Source organism: Erythrolamprus reginae, chromosome 5, assembly GCF_031021105.1.
Source record: "Erythrolamprus reginae isolate rEryReg1 chromosome 5, rEryReg1.hap1, whole genome shotgun sequence".
NCBI classification, from domain to species: domain Eukaryota; kingdom Metazoa; phylum Chordata; class Lepidosauria; order Squamata; family Dipsadidae; genus Erythrolamprus; species Erythrolamprus reginae.
Genome location: NC_091954.1, coordinates 68,454,598 through 68,472,492, shown reverse-complemented (window position 1 = coordinate 68,472,492; position 17,895 = coordinate 68,454,598). Strand labels below are relative to the sequence as shown.

Here is a 17,895-nt window from a genome sequence, read left to right as displayed (position 1 = left end):
TGTTGGTTATGACCTTTAAAGCCCTTCATGGCATTGGACCAGAATACCTCCGAGACCGCCTTCTGCCGCACGAATCCCAGCGACCGATTAGGTCCCACAGAGCTGGCTTTCTCCGGGTCCCGTCAACTAAACAATGTCGGTTGGCGGCCCCAGAGGAAGAGCCTTCTCTGTGGCGGCACCGGCTCTCTGGAACCAACTCCCCCCGGAGATTAGAACTGCCCCTACTCTTCCTGCCTTCCGTAAACTCCTTAAAACCCACCTTTGCCGTCAGGCATGGGGGAATTGAAACATCTCCCCCTGGGCATGTTTAATTTATACATGGTATGCTTGTGTGTGTGTCTGTTAGTATATGGGGTTTTTAAATATTTAAATATTTTAAACTTACTCGGATTATTTATGATTTGTTTTATTCTGTTGTGAGCCGCCCCGAGTCTTCGGAGAGGGGCGGCATACAAATCTAAATAATAAAAAATAAATAAATAAATGTCACCCTCCCTCGGAGGAATCTGTGTTCCTGCATATTTTAAGACTACAGAAATTGGAGATATCTGGGAATTGCAATCACAGCATAACCCTATGACACTGGAGCAAATTGGGAAAGATTAGGGGCAAGAGTGAAAATGGAAATGATTAATCTCATCAGCAATTTGGCTTTATTCACACTCCCTGTTAATATCATTTAACAAAAGGGATGGGGGTAGGCGTTCCCTCTCCCTGTCATAAAGCTTGGTTAAACAATCCCTTTCTTATCAGAAGTCTCTCTAAACAAAGATATGAATCTTTAAAAATTAAAGGATGATTCCATGTGTGCAGCCACCAGATGCCCTCAATAACTTTTTGTTTGGCTGTTCATAGGTTGAGTCACTTTCTGTTGTGGTTTTGAAGCAATGAGAATAAATCTTTTTAGATATTTCCACAGCTGTATCTTCTTAGGCATCCTGTCTGCCTGGTCTCTGTCCAAATGTGAGCCCAAGGTAAGAATAGTTTCCCACCTTTCTTTCCCACTTCTCTGATTTCAGGTATTTATTTATTTACTTACTTACTTACTTACTTACTTACTTACTTACTTACTTACTTACTTACTTACTTACTTACTTACTTACTTACTTATTTGAGTTGAAAGGGGCCTTGCGGGTCATCAAGTCCAACCCCCTGCTCAAGCAGGAAACCTTACACCTCCCCAGCCAAATGACAGTCCAATCTCCTCTTGGATATGTCGAGAGTTGGAGCATTCACACAACCTCCGCTGGCAGGCCATTCCATTGGTTGATCGCTGTGACAATCAGGAAGTTCTTCCTTATTTCCAGGTTGAATCTCTCCTTGGTCAGCTTCCATCCGTTGTTCTTCGTCTGGCCCACTAGTGCCCTCCTCTCTGTGGCAACCCCTCAAGTATCTGTACTGTTATCACGTTCCCCCTGGCCCTTCTTTTCACTAGATTGTCCATGCCCAGTTCCTGCAACCTCTCTTTGTATGGCTTGATTTCTAGTCCCCTTATCATTTTGGCTGCTCTTTTCTGTACCTTTTCCAGAGCTTCTATGTCTCTTTTGAAGTGTGCTGACCAGAACTGAATGCGATACTCCAGGTGAGGTATGACTTGAGCATTATAATCTGGTATTAATACCTCCCATATTCATGCAACAGTGGGGTTAGGCTATATATGTGTGAATATTCAGAGAATGAACAGTTATGGAAAGAGCAGTAGGCAGTTTTGGTATCAACAGCTAGGGAGAGTGAAGGTCTTCCCAGATACATGATGATAGGTCATCAGGACTGAGGTTGGTGATTGTAATATCTTTTTATATATGACATATTTGAAGATTTAATCAGATGGAAGCCAGTTGGGTATCAATTGTCACTGGTGTTCATTCTATTTACTCTTGAAAGGAATATTATCCTTCACCATTGATATGTGGGCTCTCTGAGCTTGGTTGCTTAATTATATTTGGCTAAATAACATCATCATGACACTGATGATGTTGCCCAGTTGGTTATTGAAACGTTAGGAAGCAACAACCAAGTTCTGAGAGCGCCAGTTGTTCCACAGTTCAACACTGAACTACATATGTCCTCTTCTATTGGAATTATTTGATATATTCAGCATCAGGAGAATTATTCCTGCTATAATAATTATAGTGGTAGGCTTCTTAAAAAGCATAAAATACAAAATATTACCTGCTGGACACTATGTTTTTATTGTTTCTATTTTGTTTGGTTAATTTTATATACTGCTCAAAAAAATAAATAATAATACATCCTAGATCTGAATGAATGAAATATTCTCATTGAATATTTCATTTGCACAACTATTCCATTTGCACAGCAGCATGTGAAATTGATTGTCAATCAGTGTTGCTTCCTAAGTGGACAGTTCGATTTCACAGAAGTTTGATTTAGTTGGAGTTATATTATGGCCTGCACTGGTTGCCGATCAGTTTCCGGTCACAATTCAAAGTGTTGGTTATGACCTTTAAAGTCCTACATGGCACTGGACCAGAATACCTCCGGAACCGCCTGCTACCTCACAAATCCCAGCGACCGATAAGGTCCCACAGAGTTGGCTTTCTCTGGGTCCCGTCGACTAAACAATGTTGTTTGGCGGGCCCCAGGGGAAGAGCCTTCTCTGCTTAAGGAGAGAACAGGATCAATCAATCAGAATAGAACTGGATGGGAACTTGGAGGTCTTCTATTCCAACTCCCTGCTCAAGGAAGAGACCCCATACAATTTGAGACAAGTGGTCCACTCCCTCCTTAAAAACCTCCATTGATGAAGCACATGCAAGCTCTGAAGGCAGGCTTCCCACTGGTTAATTTTAATTCCATTTAATTTTTAATTAGTCTTGATTAAAGCCAGACATGATTATTTTTGGCTACAATCAGAGATGGGCTGCTAAGGTGGAACAGTGACAGGTGCTCGCCCCATGGCTCTGAGTGCTAGCGGAGTCCAGCGCAATGATGCTATTGCACCTGGTCAGGGAGCGAAATCATGCACCTGCGTATTCGCGCGTAATTTCACTCCCTGCCCAGGTGCAGTAGCAGAATTGCGCTGGACTCCGCTAGCACTCAGAGCCATGGGGCGAGCACCTGTCACCGTTCCACCTTAGTAGCCCACCTCTGGCTATAATGCTTAGTTCCCTCTAACACATAATTTCTCCGAATTATGTCCCCTGTCCAATTGTCTCTCCTTATCTCATTTATCTTTTCTTCCTTTCAAATATGTTCACCTATACTTTTATATCTTTTCTTCTATTCTTTTCTTTACTTATATTATTACATATCTTTCTCTTCAATGTGTATTATGTATTGGACAAAATAAATAAATAAATAAATAATTTTTTTTAAAAAAACTTCTATACTACTGTAAGAAAGTCTACTCTGACAATGAAGCCATTTAAGATGCAGTTATTACACCAGCCAATAGGTGGCGATGCTGCCAAAGGCTCTGTTCCCATCCTCTTCCTTTGTGCTCTGCCTGGAGAATTCTACTGTATAAAGCTACTGTCTGGGTTGATGGAATCAGTCAAAGAGGCATCCTTTCAACAAGCAGTGCCATGGATTAGCACGCCAAGAAAAATCCCAGTTGCTTCTGCTCCATTATCTAGCATCTGGAATCAACTCCCCCCGGAGATTAGGACTGCCCCTACTCTTCCTGCCTTCCGTAAACTCCTTAAAACCCACCTTTGCCGTCAGGCATGGGGGAACTGAAACATCTCCCCCTGGGCACGTTTAATTTATGCATGGTATGTCTGTGTGTGTGTCTGTTAGCATATGGGTTTTTTTAAATATTTAAATATTTTAAATTGTCTGATTGCTTATGATTTGTTACTACATGTTGTGAGCCGCCCCGAGTCTTCGGAGAGGGGCGGCATACAAATCTAAGTAATAAATAAATAAATAAAATAAATTTACCTATTAGTTGCTAAGGAAACCACTGAGCTGGTTTGAAAGAAAGCTGTCCTTAGCGCTGCATCCTTCTGGCAGTAAAGATATTCTAGCCTTTCCTTAGGACATGGGACACAAGATCATAAAATCTCACTACCGATACCAATACGTATTGTTCATGGAGGGTGGGAGGAGGTGATCATTCTCTAGTGCCACAAAGGGGACCTTCTACAAATTGTTGCACTGGTTGCATTCAGGTTACTCCGTGTGCTTCCTGATGGCCAATCAGAGACCTCGGAGGGCTATTACAGGGCTTCTCCTTATGTCTCGCCTCCCCCACACCGCCACCACATTCCCATGTGTGTATTTACAAAATTTTAAATACATCTGTGCTTCTCCATCAAGAAGGGTGACATTTCTAAGAGATGAAGTCTTGAAGAGACTTGAAGAGATCATTATCTTCTATCTTAACCAAATGAAATTCAATGGTGAAAAAAGTAAGGTTCTACTTTTTGGCAAAAAAAAATCCAAAATGCACAGGTACTGTGATGACAAATGCACCTATCAGTGATGTAATTTGCAGACTGTGCAATGCAACCAATGCAGACTGTGGAGTGTTGGTGTAACATGGGCATACCTAGGGAAGCCGTAAATATGAGCCAGGAGTGTGCAGCAGGTGCCAAAAAAACCCCAACACAGTTCTAGGCTGCATTAACAGAGGGATACAATCAAGATCAGATGACGCGTTAAGACCACTTTATAAGGCCTTGGTAAGGCAGGGGTGGGCTGCTGCCCAGATGAGGGGGAACACAGTGGGGTAGCAAAGCTTTTTTTGCTCAGGTGCCAATTGGGAGATGCTTGTGCATAATAGCAGGCATGAGTGGGCCCATACTCATCATTTTATTTATTTATTTATTAGGTTTCATGAGAGGGATCATGGAATCCTAGTGGACCACCATTTATTTATTTATTTTATTAATTTTATCTATTTTATCTATTTTATCTATTTTATTTATTTATTTATTAGATTTGTATGCCACCCCTCTCCACAGACTCGGGGCGGCTCACAACAATAACAAAAAACAATGTATCACAAATCTAATATTAAAAAGTCTCTAAAAACCCCTTATTTTAAAAAACAAGACATAAACACAAACATACCATTCATACATTATATAGGACAGGGGGAGATGTCTCAGTTCCCCCATGCCTGACGGCAGAGATGGGTTTTAAGAAATTTGTGAAAGGTAAGGAGGGTGGGGGCAATTCTAATCTCTGTGGGGGAGCTGGTTCCAGAGGGTTGGGGCCACCACAGAGAAGGCTCTTCCCCTGGGTCCCGCCAGACGATATTGTTTAGTCGACGGGACCCGGAGAAGGCCAACTCTGTGGGACCCAACTGGTTGCTGGGATTCGTGCAGCAGAAAGCAGTCCCGGAGATATTCTGGTCCGATGCCATAGAGGGCTTTATAGGTCATAACCAACACTTTGAATTGTGACTGGAAACTGATCGGCAACCAATGCAGACTGTGGAGTGTTGGTGTAACATGGGCATACCTAGGGAAGCCGTAAATATGAGCCAGGAGTGTGCAGCAGGTGCCAAAAAAACCCCAACACAGTTCTAGGCTGCATTAACAGAGGGATACAATCAAGATCACATGACGCGTTAAGACCACTTTATAAGGCCTTGGTAAGGCAGGGGTGGGCCGCTGCCCAGATGAGGGGGAACACAGTGGGGTAGCAAAAATGGAGCTCCACCCCAGAGCACCCAATTTGCACTGAAAGATGTTGAAAGAAAATGCAGGGCGACCTGCATAAGCCATTGCCACAGCGTGGTAGTAAAAGTTTTGGTAGCCCTTCACAGTGATAAGGCCACACTTGGAATACTGCATCCAGTTTTGGTCACCACGATGTAAAAAAGATGTTGAGACTCTAGAAAGAGTGCAGAGAAGAACAACAAAGATGATTAGGGGACTGGAGGATAAAACATATTAAGAACAGTTGCTGGAGCTGGATATGTCTTGTATTATGAAAAGAAGGGCTAGGGGAAACATGATTGTGGGGGAAGCGGTGGAAGTGATGTGCCGGTGCCTGGAGGCTGTTGGGGCCTGGATGGGTGTCAACAGACTCAAGCTCAACCCGGATAAGACGGAGTGGCTGTGGGTTTTGCCTCCCAAGGACAATCCCATCTGTCCGTCCATTACCCTGGGGGGGGAATTACTGACCCCCTCAGAGAGGGTCCGCAACTTGGGCATCCTCCTCGATCCACAGCTCACATTAGAGAACCATCTTTCAGCTGTGGCGAGGGGGGCGTTTGCCCAGGTCCGCCTGGTGCACCAGTTGCGGCCCTATCTGGACCGGGACTCATTGCTCACAGTCACTCATGCCCTCATCACCTCGAGGTTCGACTACTGTAATGCTCTCTACATGGGGCTACCTTTGAAAAGTGTTCGGAAACTTCAGATCGTGCAGAATGCAGCTGCGAGAGCAGTCATGGGCCTACCCAGGTATGCCCATGTTTCACCATCACTCCGCAGTCTGCATTGGCTGCCAATCAGTTTCCGGTCACAATTCAAAGTGTTGGTTATGACCTTTAAAGCCCTTCATGGCACTGGACCAGAATATCTCCGAGACCGCCTTCTGTCGCACGAATCCCAGCGACCGATTAGGTCCCACAGAGTGGGCCTCCTCCGGGTCCCGTCAACTAAACAATGTCGGTTGGCGGGCCCCAGGGGGAGAGCCTTCTCTGTGGCGGCACTGACTCTCTGGAACCAACTCCCCCCGGAGATCAGAACTGCCCCTACTCTTCCTGCCTTCCGTAAACTCCTCAAAACCCACCTTTGCCGTCAGGCATGGGGAAACTAAACATCTTCCCCTGGGCACGTTGAATTTATATATGGTATGCTTGTGTGTGTGTATGTTAGTATAGGGGTTTTTCTTAAATTTATAATATTTTAATTAATTGGATTATGTATTGGATTGTCTTTTCACTTGTTGTGAGCCGCCCCGAGTTTTCGGAGAGGGGCGGCATACAAATCCAAATAATAAATAAATAAATAAATAAATAAATATGCTGGCTCTGTTAAAAAGTGCTATTGCTAACATGTTGTAAGCTGCCCTGAGTCTAAGGAGAAGGGCAGCATAAAAATCGAATAAATAAATGAATAAATAAATATGTCTTGTATTATGAAAAGAAGGGCTAGGGGAAACATGATGGCAGTGTTCTAATATCTCAGGGGCTGCCGCAAACCATCTGAGGGTAGAACAAGAAGCAATGAGTAGAAGTTGTAAATGCCCCAACGCTGCAAGTTTTTAGGAAGAGATTAGGTAACCATTTGCCTGAAGTGGTGTAGGGTTTCCTGCCTAAGTAGGGGGTTAGACTAGAACACTTCCAAGGTCCCGTCCAACTCTGTTGTTCTAAAAATAATCAAATTGTTTCTAGAAGGGAAATGAGAAGCTGGACAGAAGGTCATGTGACATAGAATTATCTTCAAGAAAAGAGCACTTACTAGAAGGGATAAAGAATAGGGGTACAAGGCCATAGGATGAGAACAAATTCCTGTAACTAGCTTCATGTTTTAGGTGAAAAGCATGAATTATATGGAAATCAACAATTTCACTCTTATTTATTAGAGGGTATTTATCATGGCCAGGTGGGAAAAGGTAGCAGAGTAGCAGGTGATTTTTAAAAAGATTCCTGTTTTAAATTGAAACTAAAAAAACATTAAGATATAATTATGTCCTTTAAATCCAGGAGCGCATAAGACAAATAACTGTTCTTCCCTTCATTTTCTACACTAACGCTTTTCCTATAATGAAAATCTTAAGTTGTCCCAGCTCTGAATACCATCATGCTAGAAACCAGGACCATCTAATGAAGGAAGATAAAAGGAAATTGAGCTAATATTGTAGTCTCTGTTCTACAGTTCCTAATCATGTTGTAAGATTCATTGATATGATGATGATAGAATGATGGCTACCCAATTATGAAGATTTTACTGTAAATAAGGATCATTAGACCATTTCAGGGACAAGGCTATCCTGCTAATGTAGATAGTCCTCGAGTTACGATCTCAGCTGAGCCAAAAATTTGTGTTGCTAAATGAAAAGTTTGTTAAGTGAGGTTGCCCCATTTAGACTTTTCTTGACACAGTTGTTAAGGGAATTGTTGCATTTCAGTTAGCAACATTATGGTAAATTGAATCTGGCTTCTCCATGGACTTTGCTTTGTCAGAAGGTTGAAAAGTTCATTGCATGACCTAAGGACACAGCAACGGTCATAAATATGACATGGCATCGGACCAGAATATCTCCGGGACTGCCTTCTGCCGCACGAATCCCAGTGACCAGTTAGGTCTCACAGAGTTGGCCTTCTCCAGATCGCGTCGACGAAACAATGTCATTTGGCGGGACCCAGGGGAAGAGCCTTCTCTGTGGCGGCCCCGACCCTCTGGAACCAACTCCCCCCAGAGATCAGAATTGCCCCCACCCTCCTTGCCTTTTGCAAGCTCCTTAAAACCCACCTCTGTCGTCAGGCATGGGGGAACTGAGATATGCCCTTCCCCCTAGGCCTATACAATTTATGCATGGTATGTTTGTGTGTATGTTTGGCTTTTTAAATTAGGGTTTTTAAATTTTTTAAATATTAGATTTGTTATATGTTGTTTCACTATTGTTGTTAGCCGCCCCGAGTCTGTGGAGAGGGGCGGCATACAAATCTAATTAATAAATAAATAAAATAAATAAATATGAACCAGTTGCCAAACATTGGAATTTTGATGATGTGACCAAGGTGATGCTACAGCAGTTGTAAGTGTGAAAAATGGTCATAGGTCATATTTTTCGGTGCCATTGTAATTTTGAATAGTCACTAAATGAATTGTTGTATATCAAGCACTACCCGTAGTCTTTATGGACAAATCCTGCCCCCAGTTTCAAATCCACTGAGCCTTTCCACATAGGTGAATTTGTGATAGGTATGTACACTGCTCAAAAAAATAAAGGGAACACTTAAACACCACAATATAACTCCAAGTAAATCAAACTTCTGTGAAATCAAACTGTCCACTTAGGAAGCAATACTGATTGACAATCAATTTCACATGCTGTTGTGCGCGTTCAACTTTGTACAGAACAATGAGAATATTTCATTCATTCAGATCTAGGATGTGTTATTTGAGTGTCCCTATTATTTTCCCCAACAATCTGGATCCTCATTTTACCGACCTTGGAAGGATGGAAGGCTGAGTCAACCTTGAGCCTGCTGAGATTCAATCTGCCAAACTGCTGGCAAAGAGTGATCAAGAGAAATATCTTGCAATACTGTACTACACTCTAACCACTGCACCACTGAAGCAATCTAACTGTGGCACTTTTCACTTTTCCTGGAGGGTGGGTCTTCTATTGTGGTCCAGTGGATTAGTGTTTCCCTGACCTTTGAATTTTAGCTACAACTTTGCTACTCCTTGGCCCTATCTTTTACAAAATGGATTTGCTGTGTCAGTGACCTTCCTTCTCCTCCCTCCTCTCCTTTTCTGGATAAAGATCAATTGTAAAATGTCAAGTCAGATATGAAGAAACTGTGGTAATGGGCATAGAAAACTGCCAGTAGTAGTGTTACTCCTTCTCTAGTCTTGCTCAGCTCCAAGAGATGACCCTAAGAGAAAGAGGCCGGGAGCCTCACGACTTTGCAATTTTGAACTGAATTTTGATCTGAACTTGATTTTGAATCTCCACAGATATCACTCTGAAGAACACAGGTCCCAATGCCAATTGTGTGTTTGTGCAATTGTGTGTTTTGGCTTTTATGACGGCCTGGACAGATTCCTGGATTATTTTTTGCTAGTCTTCAGAATTGGCTTGACATTGCCTTCTTCCTAGGATTGATAGAAAGGTACTGGCCCATGTCGGCCGGCTGACTGTGCCTAGTTTAGAATTCATGGTCTTGCAATGTCTAGGATTGTACCCCATTCCTGGGGAAAAAAAGCAACTCTTTCAGAACCTGAATGACAGACTGCTATGATGTACTTTGAGTGGCAGGGTACTATGGTTATGAGAATTGGGGGCGGGGGGAAGAGTAAACTGGACCAGATGGGCTTTTGATCTGATCCTATGTTCTAACTATGACAGACCAATCAATCAATAACAAATAAATGAGGACTGAGAGAATCAAGAATGTTTCTACACAAATTCATTAATTGAAATCTGGTGCCATATAGGTGTTCCACAGTCACTTGCTTGCGTGCCATCTAGTCACAAAATGAGCTGCTCATCAGTGAAGACTCTTTCTCTTTTCCCTGAATATCCAAGGATCTCAAGGATTTGTAATTTCTATCCTTACTGGCATTCCAAGAGTTCCCTTCAGGCCCTCTTCTCCAAAGGGATTACAAATTCAATTCATCTGGCAGGAACTAGGCTGCCATAACATTTTAATATAAATGTTTAAAATTTGTGGAGCCTTTCAGATCCATTTGGTAGCAGTGTGCAACTTAATTTGTAATACAATTTTCCCACTAGTGGTAAACACATGAAATTATTAAATATTATTTAATTATTCCATAGTCTCTTTGTCCATGTAGATGGGTATTTTCTTCTTTCTTCTGCTTGGGCTTTCTTTTTTTCAGAGAAAAAATATTTATTTATTCATTCATCCATTCATCCATCCATCCATCCAGAAAAGTTGCAACTATACAATATTTCATAATTAAGGGACGTGGAACAGCTACTATTACCAGATGTCATGACCCCAATGTGGGGTTGTGTAAAATCTCCATACAAAAGTTAATCTAGGTTTGAAGCATTACACTTTTTTTTAGTGTCTCACTTCTACAGATAGGCATTCAAGACCTTTGAGTAGAGATGAAAGAAAAACGTAATAATCAGATCCAAGCTAATGGCCGCAGATACCTCTCCACCTCCTTCTGAACCGGATGGTCCATTGTTGCCCATGCTCATTCTATTTGTGTCTCCAATGGAGCAATGCTATATGGAGACCTTAAGACCATATGGGAAAGATGAGAGCTCCTTGGCTGGCTGAGGAATTCTGGGAGTTGAAGTCCACAAGTCTTAAAGTTGCCAAGGTTGGATTCCCTATTCACACAACACCTTTCTATCCTGCTGAAAATTTGTATGAGAACAATTGGAACCCAGCTGCTGTGGCCTAGAGGTGGAGCTCTTACCTCACAATCAGGAGGTTGTGAGTTTGATCCTAAGTAGAGGCAGATATAGAGTCTCCTGCTTGGGCAGGGGATTGGACTAGATGACCTGCAAGGTCCCTTCCAACTCTGTTAAGTTAAAGTTAAAGGATTGGAGAGAGAGAGGCAGACTTGGAAGGTAATATATGTTTGCCGGGGTAGTGCAGTGATTAGAGTGCAACACTGCAGGCTACTTCAGCAGTTCAAATCTCATTGCTGGCTCAAGGTTGACTCAGCCTTCCATCCTTTTGAGATGGATAAAATGAGGACCCAGATTGTTGGGGGCAATAGGCTGACTCTGTAAACCGCTTAGAGAGAGCTGTAAAAGCACTATGAAGTGTATATAAAAGTCTACACGCTATTGCTATTCGCATCTCCGTATCTCTTCTCTTTGCCCTTCAGTGTCTTTTCCGTTTAAAAACTTAACCGAGGCATTGAAATTGTGCATTGAACTGTGTCCCTCCGCCCAACTCACTCTTGGTCCACAGGCTTTAAAAGGGAGATGGGGGAAAAAACCGCCTAGCATTTGCCTGTCCAAGCCCAGCGTGGAAAACACGCGCAAGGCCATCAATCTCATGCCTTTGTCCCGACTCCCGATTCTGTAAAATGCTGCTTCTCAGCCCCTTTCCCAGCTCTTCCTCTTCCGGCCCTGTAGCCACACTGGACTTCTCTGAGCAGTTCACCAGCTTCTTGGCACCCTCTTCTTGCAAGGGAAGGCCAGTGGGCTGCTGCCAAAGTGGCTGGAAGAAGGAGAAACCTTGGACTCCGGAGAGTTGGCATCCGCCCCCACCAGCAGCAGCAGTAGTGACAAAGCACATCCCATTTGGTTAAGCGAGGTAGTTGCTGCGGGGGCGTTGGCTCAGCGGCTTGTTAACCAAAGCCATCGGGCTTCTACAGCATCTATCTATCTCCTATCTATCTATCTATCTATCTATCTATCTATCTATCTATCTATCTATCTATCTATCTATCTATCTATCTATCTATCTATCTCTTATTTATCTATCTCTTATTTATCTATCTCTTATTTATTTATCTATCCATCCGCCCACCCATCCATCCATTCACCAATCCATCTATCTATCTATCTACCTGGATGTATATGCCGCCCAACTCCCAAAGGACTCTGCAGGTTTCTCCCCTTCCATCACCTTTCTGGAAGTAATGCAAGATTACTCCAGTTTAAGATTAGCTAGCAGGAAAGGGGGGAATTTGGAGTGTGTGTGTGAGAGAGAGAGTGATGCAGGTGAATTCACGCCCCTCCCAGGAAAGTGCTACAGGCCCAGCTGTAGCATTTTCCTGGGAGGGGCGTGAATTCACCTGCATCACTCTCTCTCTCTCTCACACACACACACACTCCAAATTCCCCCCTTTCCGTGCTAGGACATCTACCCTAGCAAAGCTGGAAAGGATCCAGTGGGCAGACGAACAGGAGTTGGAAGGGACCTCGCAGGTCATCTACCCCAACCCACTGCCCAAGCAGGGGACCTACATCTGCCCCCACCTAGGATCCAACTCACAACCTCCTGATTGCGAGGCAGGGAGCACCGTTAAAGCAACCGTGTAGTGGGACTACAATTCCCACCAAGAAAGACTTGTGGTATTGTAGGAGTCAAAGACATTTGGGGAGGGGGATCTGCCTATACCTGCTTCCTTGTATCCTTCACCCAATCCAGGCAGCGTGGGGTGCCATGGATTCGAATTACAGGAGAGTCGCGGAGTGGTGGTGGTGGCTAAGCTTGTGCGAGGGACAAGGCTGGCACCGACTTATTTGCTCTGCCTGGGGTGGAAGCGGGCTAGGTCGGCCCCGCATTTGCACCTCCTCCGTCCTCCCATGCCATAGCAAGGGGCAGATCTCGACATTGCACCTGATTTATTATCGGATCCTTTAAAACACCTCGCAGTGTTTAAGCTGACAGCGATACATTTTAATACAGCGATGGCAGGAGTGGGGAGGCCTTGAAGGCGGCGGCCTTTGCTTATATATACACGAAGCTGCTTTGGGGGAGCGCCTGGCCTGCTGTTTCCCCCACCCCGCAGTCCAGGCGCGCGGAGCCTGGAGACTCCCGGGTTGCAGATTCCCGGGCCCGTCCGAAAGCTTCGGGGTCAGTTCTGGAGACTGAGGTTGGGGTGGGGGGAGAGATCTCCATAGGAGAGTTCCAAATAATCGGTTCTTGTCAGATCGCGGCGATCCAGGGGAACGACGAAGGGCCGGAGCCCAGTCAGCCGCAGACAAACGGTTCCCCTTCCCATTTGGCCGGAGGTCGCTTCTTCGGGGCGCCGCTCACTTTCTCCCCAAAGGGTCCCGGCGCGGCCCCCGAGTGGCTTGCGGAGGCCCGGCGGCCCGCAGTGTTCCAGGAGCAACAGCGCGGCCTACCAGGCCCGGATGCCCTGAGTGCAGGAAGAGCCGGCGGCCCCCTGGTGCAAGGCCTGAGCGCCGCCGGGGAAGCCGCCCATGTTGACATAGGGCCCCGGCGACGGCTGCACCGAAGGCCCCAGGCTGTTGCCCGCCGGGTAGCTGCAGCTGTAGCCGGCGCCGTAGGCCACGCCGCCGGACCCGCCGTAGGCGTAATTGGGGAAGCCGTTGTACGCGTAGGAGGCGGCGGGAGCGTTGTAGGCCGCGGTGTAGGCCTGAGAGCCTCCCAGGCACGGCTTGCCGTCCCTCACCAGTACCGGGACGGCCACTCTGCGGGGCGGCGGTGGGGGCGGCGGCGGCGGGACGACTGGAGGCTGTGGAACCGCCCCGGCCGCCGGGCCTCCGAGTTCCAGGGCCTTGTCTTGCCGCTGCCGCTTGCACTTGTAGCGCCGGTTCTGGAACCAGATCTTGACCTGAGTGGAGGTGAGCTTGAGGCTGCCGGCCAAGAGCTCCCGCTCGGGAGCGGAAAGGTAGCGCTGCTGCTGGAAGCGTCTCTCCAGCTCGAAGACCTGCGCCTGCGAGAAGAGCACCCGCGGCTTCCTCCGGCTGCGCGCCTTAGGACGCTCTGCGGCCTCCTCCAAGGCCTCCTTGCCTGCAACGAGAGCGAAAGTAGAGAGGAGCAATGGAGCAAAGAATAACAATAGCATTCAGTCTTATATGCCGCTTCACAATGCTTTACAGCCCTCTCTAAGGGCTTTACAGAGAGTAAGCCTACTGCCCCCAACAATCTGGGTCCTCATTTTACCTTGGAAGGATGGAAGACTGAGTCAACCTTGAGCCTGTTGAGATTCGATCTGCCAAACTGCTGGCAGCTGGTATCAGCAGAAGTAATTGGCAGTACAGTACTGGCACTCTCATCAATGCACTGCTGAGGCTCTTAGGAACTGGGATTAAGGGTGAGGCAGCGCCATTGTTGCCCCTAAGCCATTGATTTTAGTGCAGCCAAAGCCTGGGGATACACCTAGTAGGAGAGACCCTTTCTAGACTTCTACACATCTGCATCAGTTGATGCCCTTTCCAGGTTTGGGGCATCTTGAGTATCTGCAATTTCTGCCAACATGGTATGGATAATGGGATTATTATTTATTTCTTAATTCAACTTCTATGCTGCCCACTCCCAATAGGGCCATCAGCTCTTCTCTGAAATGAATGAGCATGAAGTGATCCCCTCCACACACTCTTTGGGAAACCTCCTTTATCTTCTCCTGAGTGGGGGCCATAGATTTATCAAAGTCCTTCTCCATGCAACCAAATAAAATAAAAGTCAGCCGGCAACCACAGTAAATCCTTAGGTTTCCTGTAACGATTTGCTGCACGAAGTTTATAGTATAAATACTATTAAGAATCCCTATCTTATTGAGATCATGCTTTCCACTCAGCTACAAGCCGCTGTGATTGAATTCACCTAATATACCAATTTTGAAACAAATCATCTTCTGGGATACTTACTCTATTTAAACTCCAAGTCCCAATGGTTACAGACTGAAGGTTCCACAAGAGGCAAGGGGCTCAAAAGAACTTTTGGTTATTTTCTTTTTTAAATCAGGCAAAATTAAAATTGGAGCCGAGTGGCACTTTTGACTTGATGCATCGAGTTCAAGAACTTTTGGATAGGGAGCCCAACCAGGTTAGCAATGTTGGTTGGGTGTCTCCAACTGCGCACAACTGAAGCCTTGGGACTTGGAAATGAGAGAGAGAAGTCATTTTTCTTGCCTAGAATTGGGAAAATTCTAGGCAAGAAGTGAGCCCAGACCAATTACTGTTTCCTCATCATTAAAAGGGACTGGAAAGAACCCGGAGCTGGAAGGACAATTTCAGTAAATTCTCCCCTCCTGCAAATACAACAGCATTCTTCTCTTCCCCATCACCCCTGTCTAGTAGGCCTGGTAGGCCCCCTGGTAGGCCCCTTATATGACCAGAATACCTCCGGAACCGCCTACTACCGCACGAATCCCAGCGGCCGATAAGGTCCCACAGAGTTGGCCTTCTCCGGGTCCCGTCGACTAAACAATGTCGTCTGGCGGGCCCCAGGGGAAGAGCCTTCTCTGTGGCGGCCCCGGCCCTCTGGAATCAACTCCCCCCGGAGATTAGAACTGCTCCCACCCTCCTCGTCTTCCGTAAACTACTTAAGACCCATTTATACCGCCAGGCATGGGGGATTTGAGACACCTTTCCCCCAAGCTTATTATAATTTATGTTTGGTATGTATGTGCTGTTTGGTTTTTAATTGATAGGGTTTTTTAGTTTTTTCTTAATATTAGATTTGTGCCTGTACAATATTGTTTTATCGCTTGTTGTGAGCCGCCCCGAGTCTTCGGAGAGGGGCGGCATACAAATCTAATAAATTATTATTATTATTATTATTATTATTAAATTATTATAAACAGATCAGGAGTAAACTCTTTTCTGAGCACTCCTGAGCAAAGTCTGGCACTCACATTCTCCCCTCCTTGGGTGAGAACCTAGAAGAATCTATCTCAGCACTCTTTGTGAAGAGCTGGGATGGGGCTGGAGGAGAGTAGAAATTGTTTGTCTGCTTAGCTGGCAACCCAGTTTTCTAGCAAGAGACTAAAATAGGGCAGACTCTCCAAATGGAGGCTACAGGGTCGCATCCCCTGCACAAAGTTAATCTTGCACAAAGTTTAAAAATATCCCTCTCCAAAGTAGCCTTTTTAGGGACACAGCCCAATGCAAATGCAGTCTCGGTATTTCGACAAGGGAGATTGTATCCTATTTTATTTATTTTATTTATTTGTTTTATCAAGTAGGTATTGGTGGCATACAGAGATATAATAATATTTATATACATGATATTAGTAAAAGAGAAACATTAGGATAGGGGATGGAAGGCATTCTGGTCAACATATGCACGCCTCTTACTGACTTCTTAGGAAAGGTCAACAGTGGATAGCGTAAGGGTAAAGTTTTGGGGGGTTGGGTAATGGTACTAGAGAGTTTCTGTAGTAACTAGTCTGGTAGTGAGTTCCATGTATCAACTACTCGGTTACTAAAGTCCTACCTACAATGCTTCCGTGGCACTGAACCTTTCCCTGCCATCGGCAATTTCCTCTCCGAAGCAGCCTCCATCGCGTCCCCATCATACCAACGAGACCCTGCAAGGCGGGGGTTACTAAAAGCCCAGACCACCCATAAGGACCCATAAAAAACGGGTGCAGAGCGAGAAGGAAACGCTTCTTCGGAGGGGAGGGAAGCGTGCTGGGAAGATGCACCGTGCTTGCTCAGCATCCCTCGGGCTACTCCGGGGTGACAAAAGAAAAGTTTCGGAGAGGAGGGCAGGGTAGTCTAAATCCCTGTAAAATGGAGCAAGGAACCCAGAAGACAATTTGTTTCAAAATCGGTATATTGGGTGAATATATTGAGTGAATTACAGCGGCTTGTAGGTGGGTGGGAAGCCTGATCTCAGTGAGATATGGATTCTTCGTGGGATCTGTACACTGCTCAAAAAAATAAAGGGAACACTTAAACAACCCAATATAACTCCAAGTAAATCAAACTTCTGTGAAATCAAACTGTCCACTTAGGAAGCAACACTGATTGGCAATCAATTTCACATGCTGTTGTGCACATGCAACTTCGTACAGAACCAAGTATTCAATGAGAATATTTCATTCATTCAGATCTAGGATGTGTTATTTGAGTGTTCCCTTTATTATTATTTTTTGAGCAGTATACTAAACTTCGTGCAGCAAATATTACATGGACGGTACCGGCTCTGGGCCGCTCTCGAGAAGGTCTCCCGAAGGGGCTTGGCTTCTACTACTGGCCCCAAAGCTTCCCGGTTCGGGGATTGAGGGCAGCTTTCCTCTACTCACCGGTTCCCGAGTCCCTCGCCGGTTCTGCCTCCTCCGCCAGGCCTTTGGGCTCGCAAGTGTTCCGCAGCACCGCCTGGACGTAACCGCCCGGGGAGAAGCCGCTGTCGGCTTGGCTCTTGGTGGAGGCCATGGGGGTCAAGAAGGGGGTCCGCGGCTGGTCCTGGCTCTCTTCCTCCTCCTCCTCCTCTCCGTCTGAGAAGCGGCAGCTCAGCAGGCAGGAGGCGGCGGCGGCGGGGCCGAAGAGAGCGGATCGAGGGAGCCCGGAGACGCTGCTGCCGCCGCTGCTGCTCAACTGGAGGATGTCCTTGACCGAGAAGGGGGTGGTGGAAGCGGCGGGGCTGGGGAGCATCCTGGGCAGGGAGGGCGGGAGAGAGGGAGACTTCCAGCCCGGCTGGGGCAGAAGGAGGAGAAGGGCCGCGCCCGGGAGCCGAGCCAGGCGGAGTGGCGTCCATGCGAACGCGGCGCCGCCTCTGCCCAGTCCCCGCCTCGGGCCGGCACCGGCAGCCCGATCTGGACTCTGCGGGGGACGCCTCTTCGGCCTCCAGCGGGCCACGTCACGGCGAGGAGGGGCCGGCCC

General features: G+C 46.1%; 1 protein-coding gene across 1 annotated transcript; it reads right to left on the bottom strand.

The window, feature by feature from the left end:
* Window positions 1-12,927: 12,927 nt before the first annotated feature.
* Window positions 12,928-17,667, bottom strand: NKX2-3 (NK2 homeobox 3). Its single transcript, XM_070754226.1, has 3 exons — window positions 17,319-17,667; window positions 16,509-16,598; window positions 12,928-14,077 (listed from the first exon to the last, which is right to left on the bottom strand). Exons 1-3 carry the CDS (start codon window positions 17,665-17,667, stop codon window positions 13,443-13,445), a joined length of 1,074 nt encoding a protein of 357 aa, XP_070610327.1. The 3' UTR covers window positions 12,928-13,442.
* Between the last annotated feature and the right edge of the window lie 228 nt (window positions 17,668-17,895).

Bases quoted from the DNA above. Each gene is read 5' to 3' on its own strand.
- NKX2-3 (XM_070754226.1), bottom strand. From the start codon at position 17,667: ATGCTCCCCAGCCCCGCCGCTTCCACCACCCCCTTCTCGGTCAAGGAC. The intron at 16,599-17,318 runs GTGAGTAGAGGA...CCCGCCTTGCAG, and splicing joins GGCGAGGGACTCGGGAACCG to GGTCTCGTTGGTATGATGGG. The intron at 14,078-16,508 runs GTAGGTAGGACT...CTCTCGTTGCAG, and splicing joins TTCAGTGCCACGGAAGCATT to GCAAGGAGGCCTTGGAGGAG.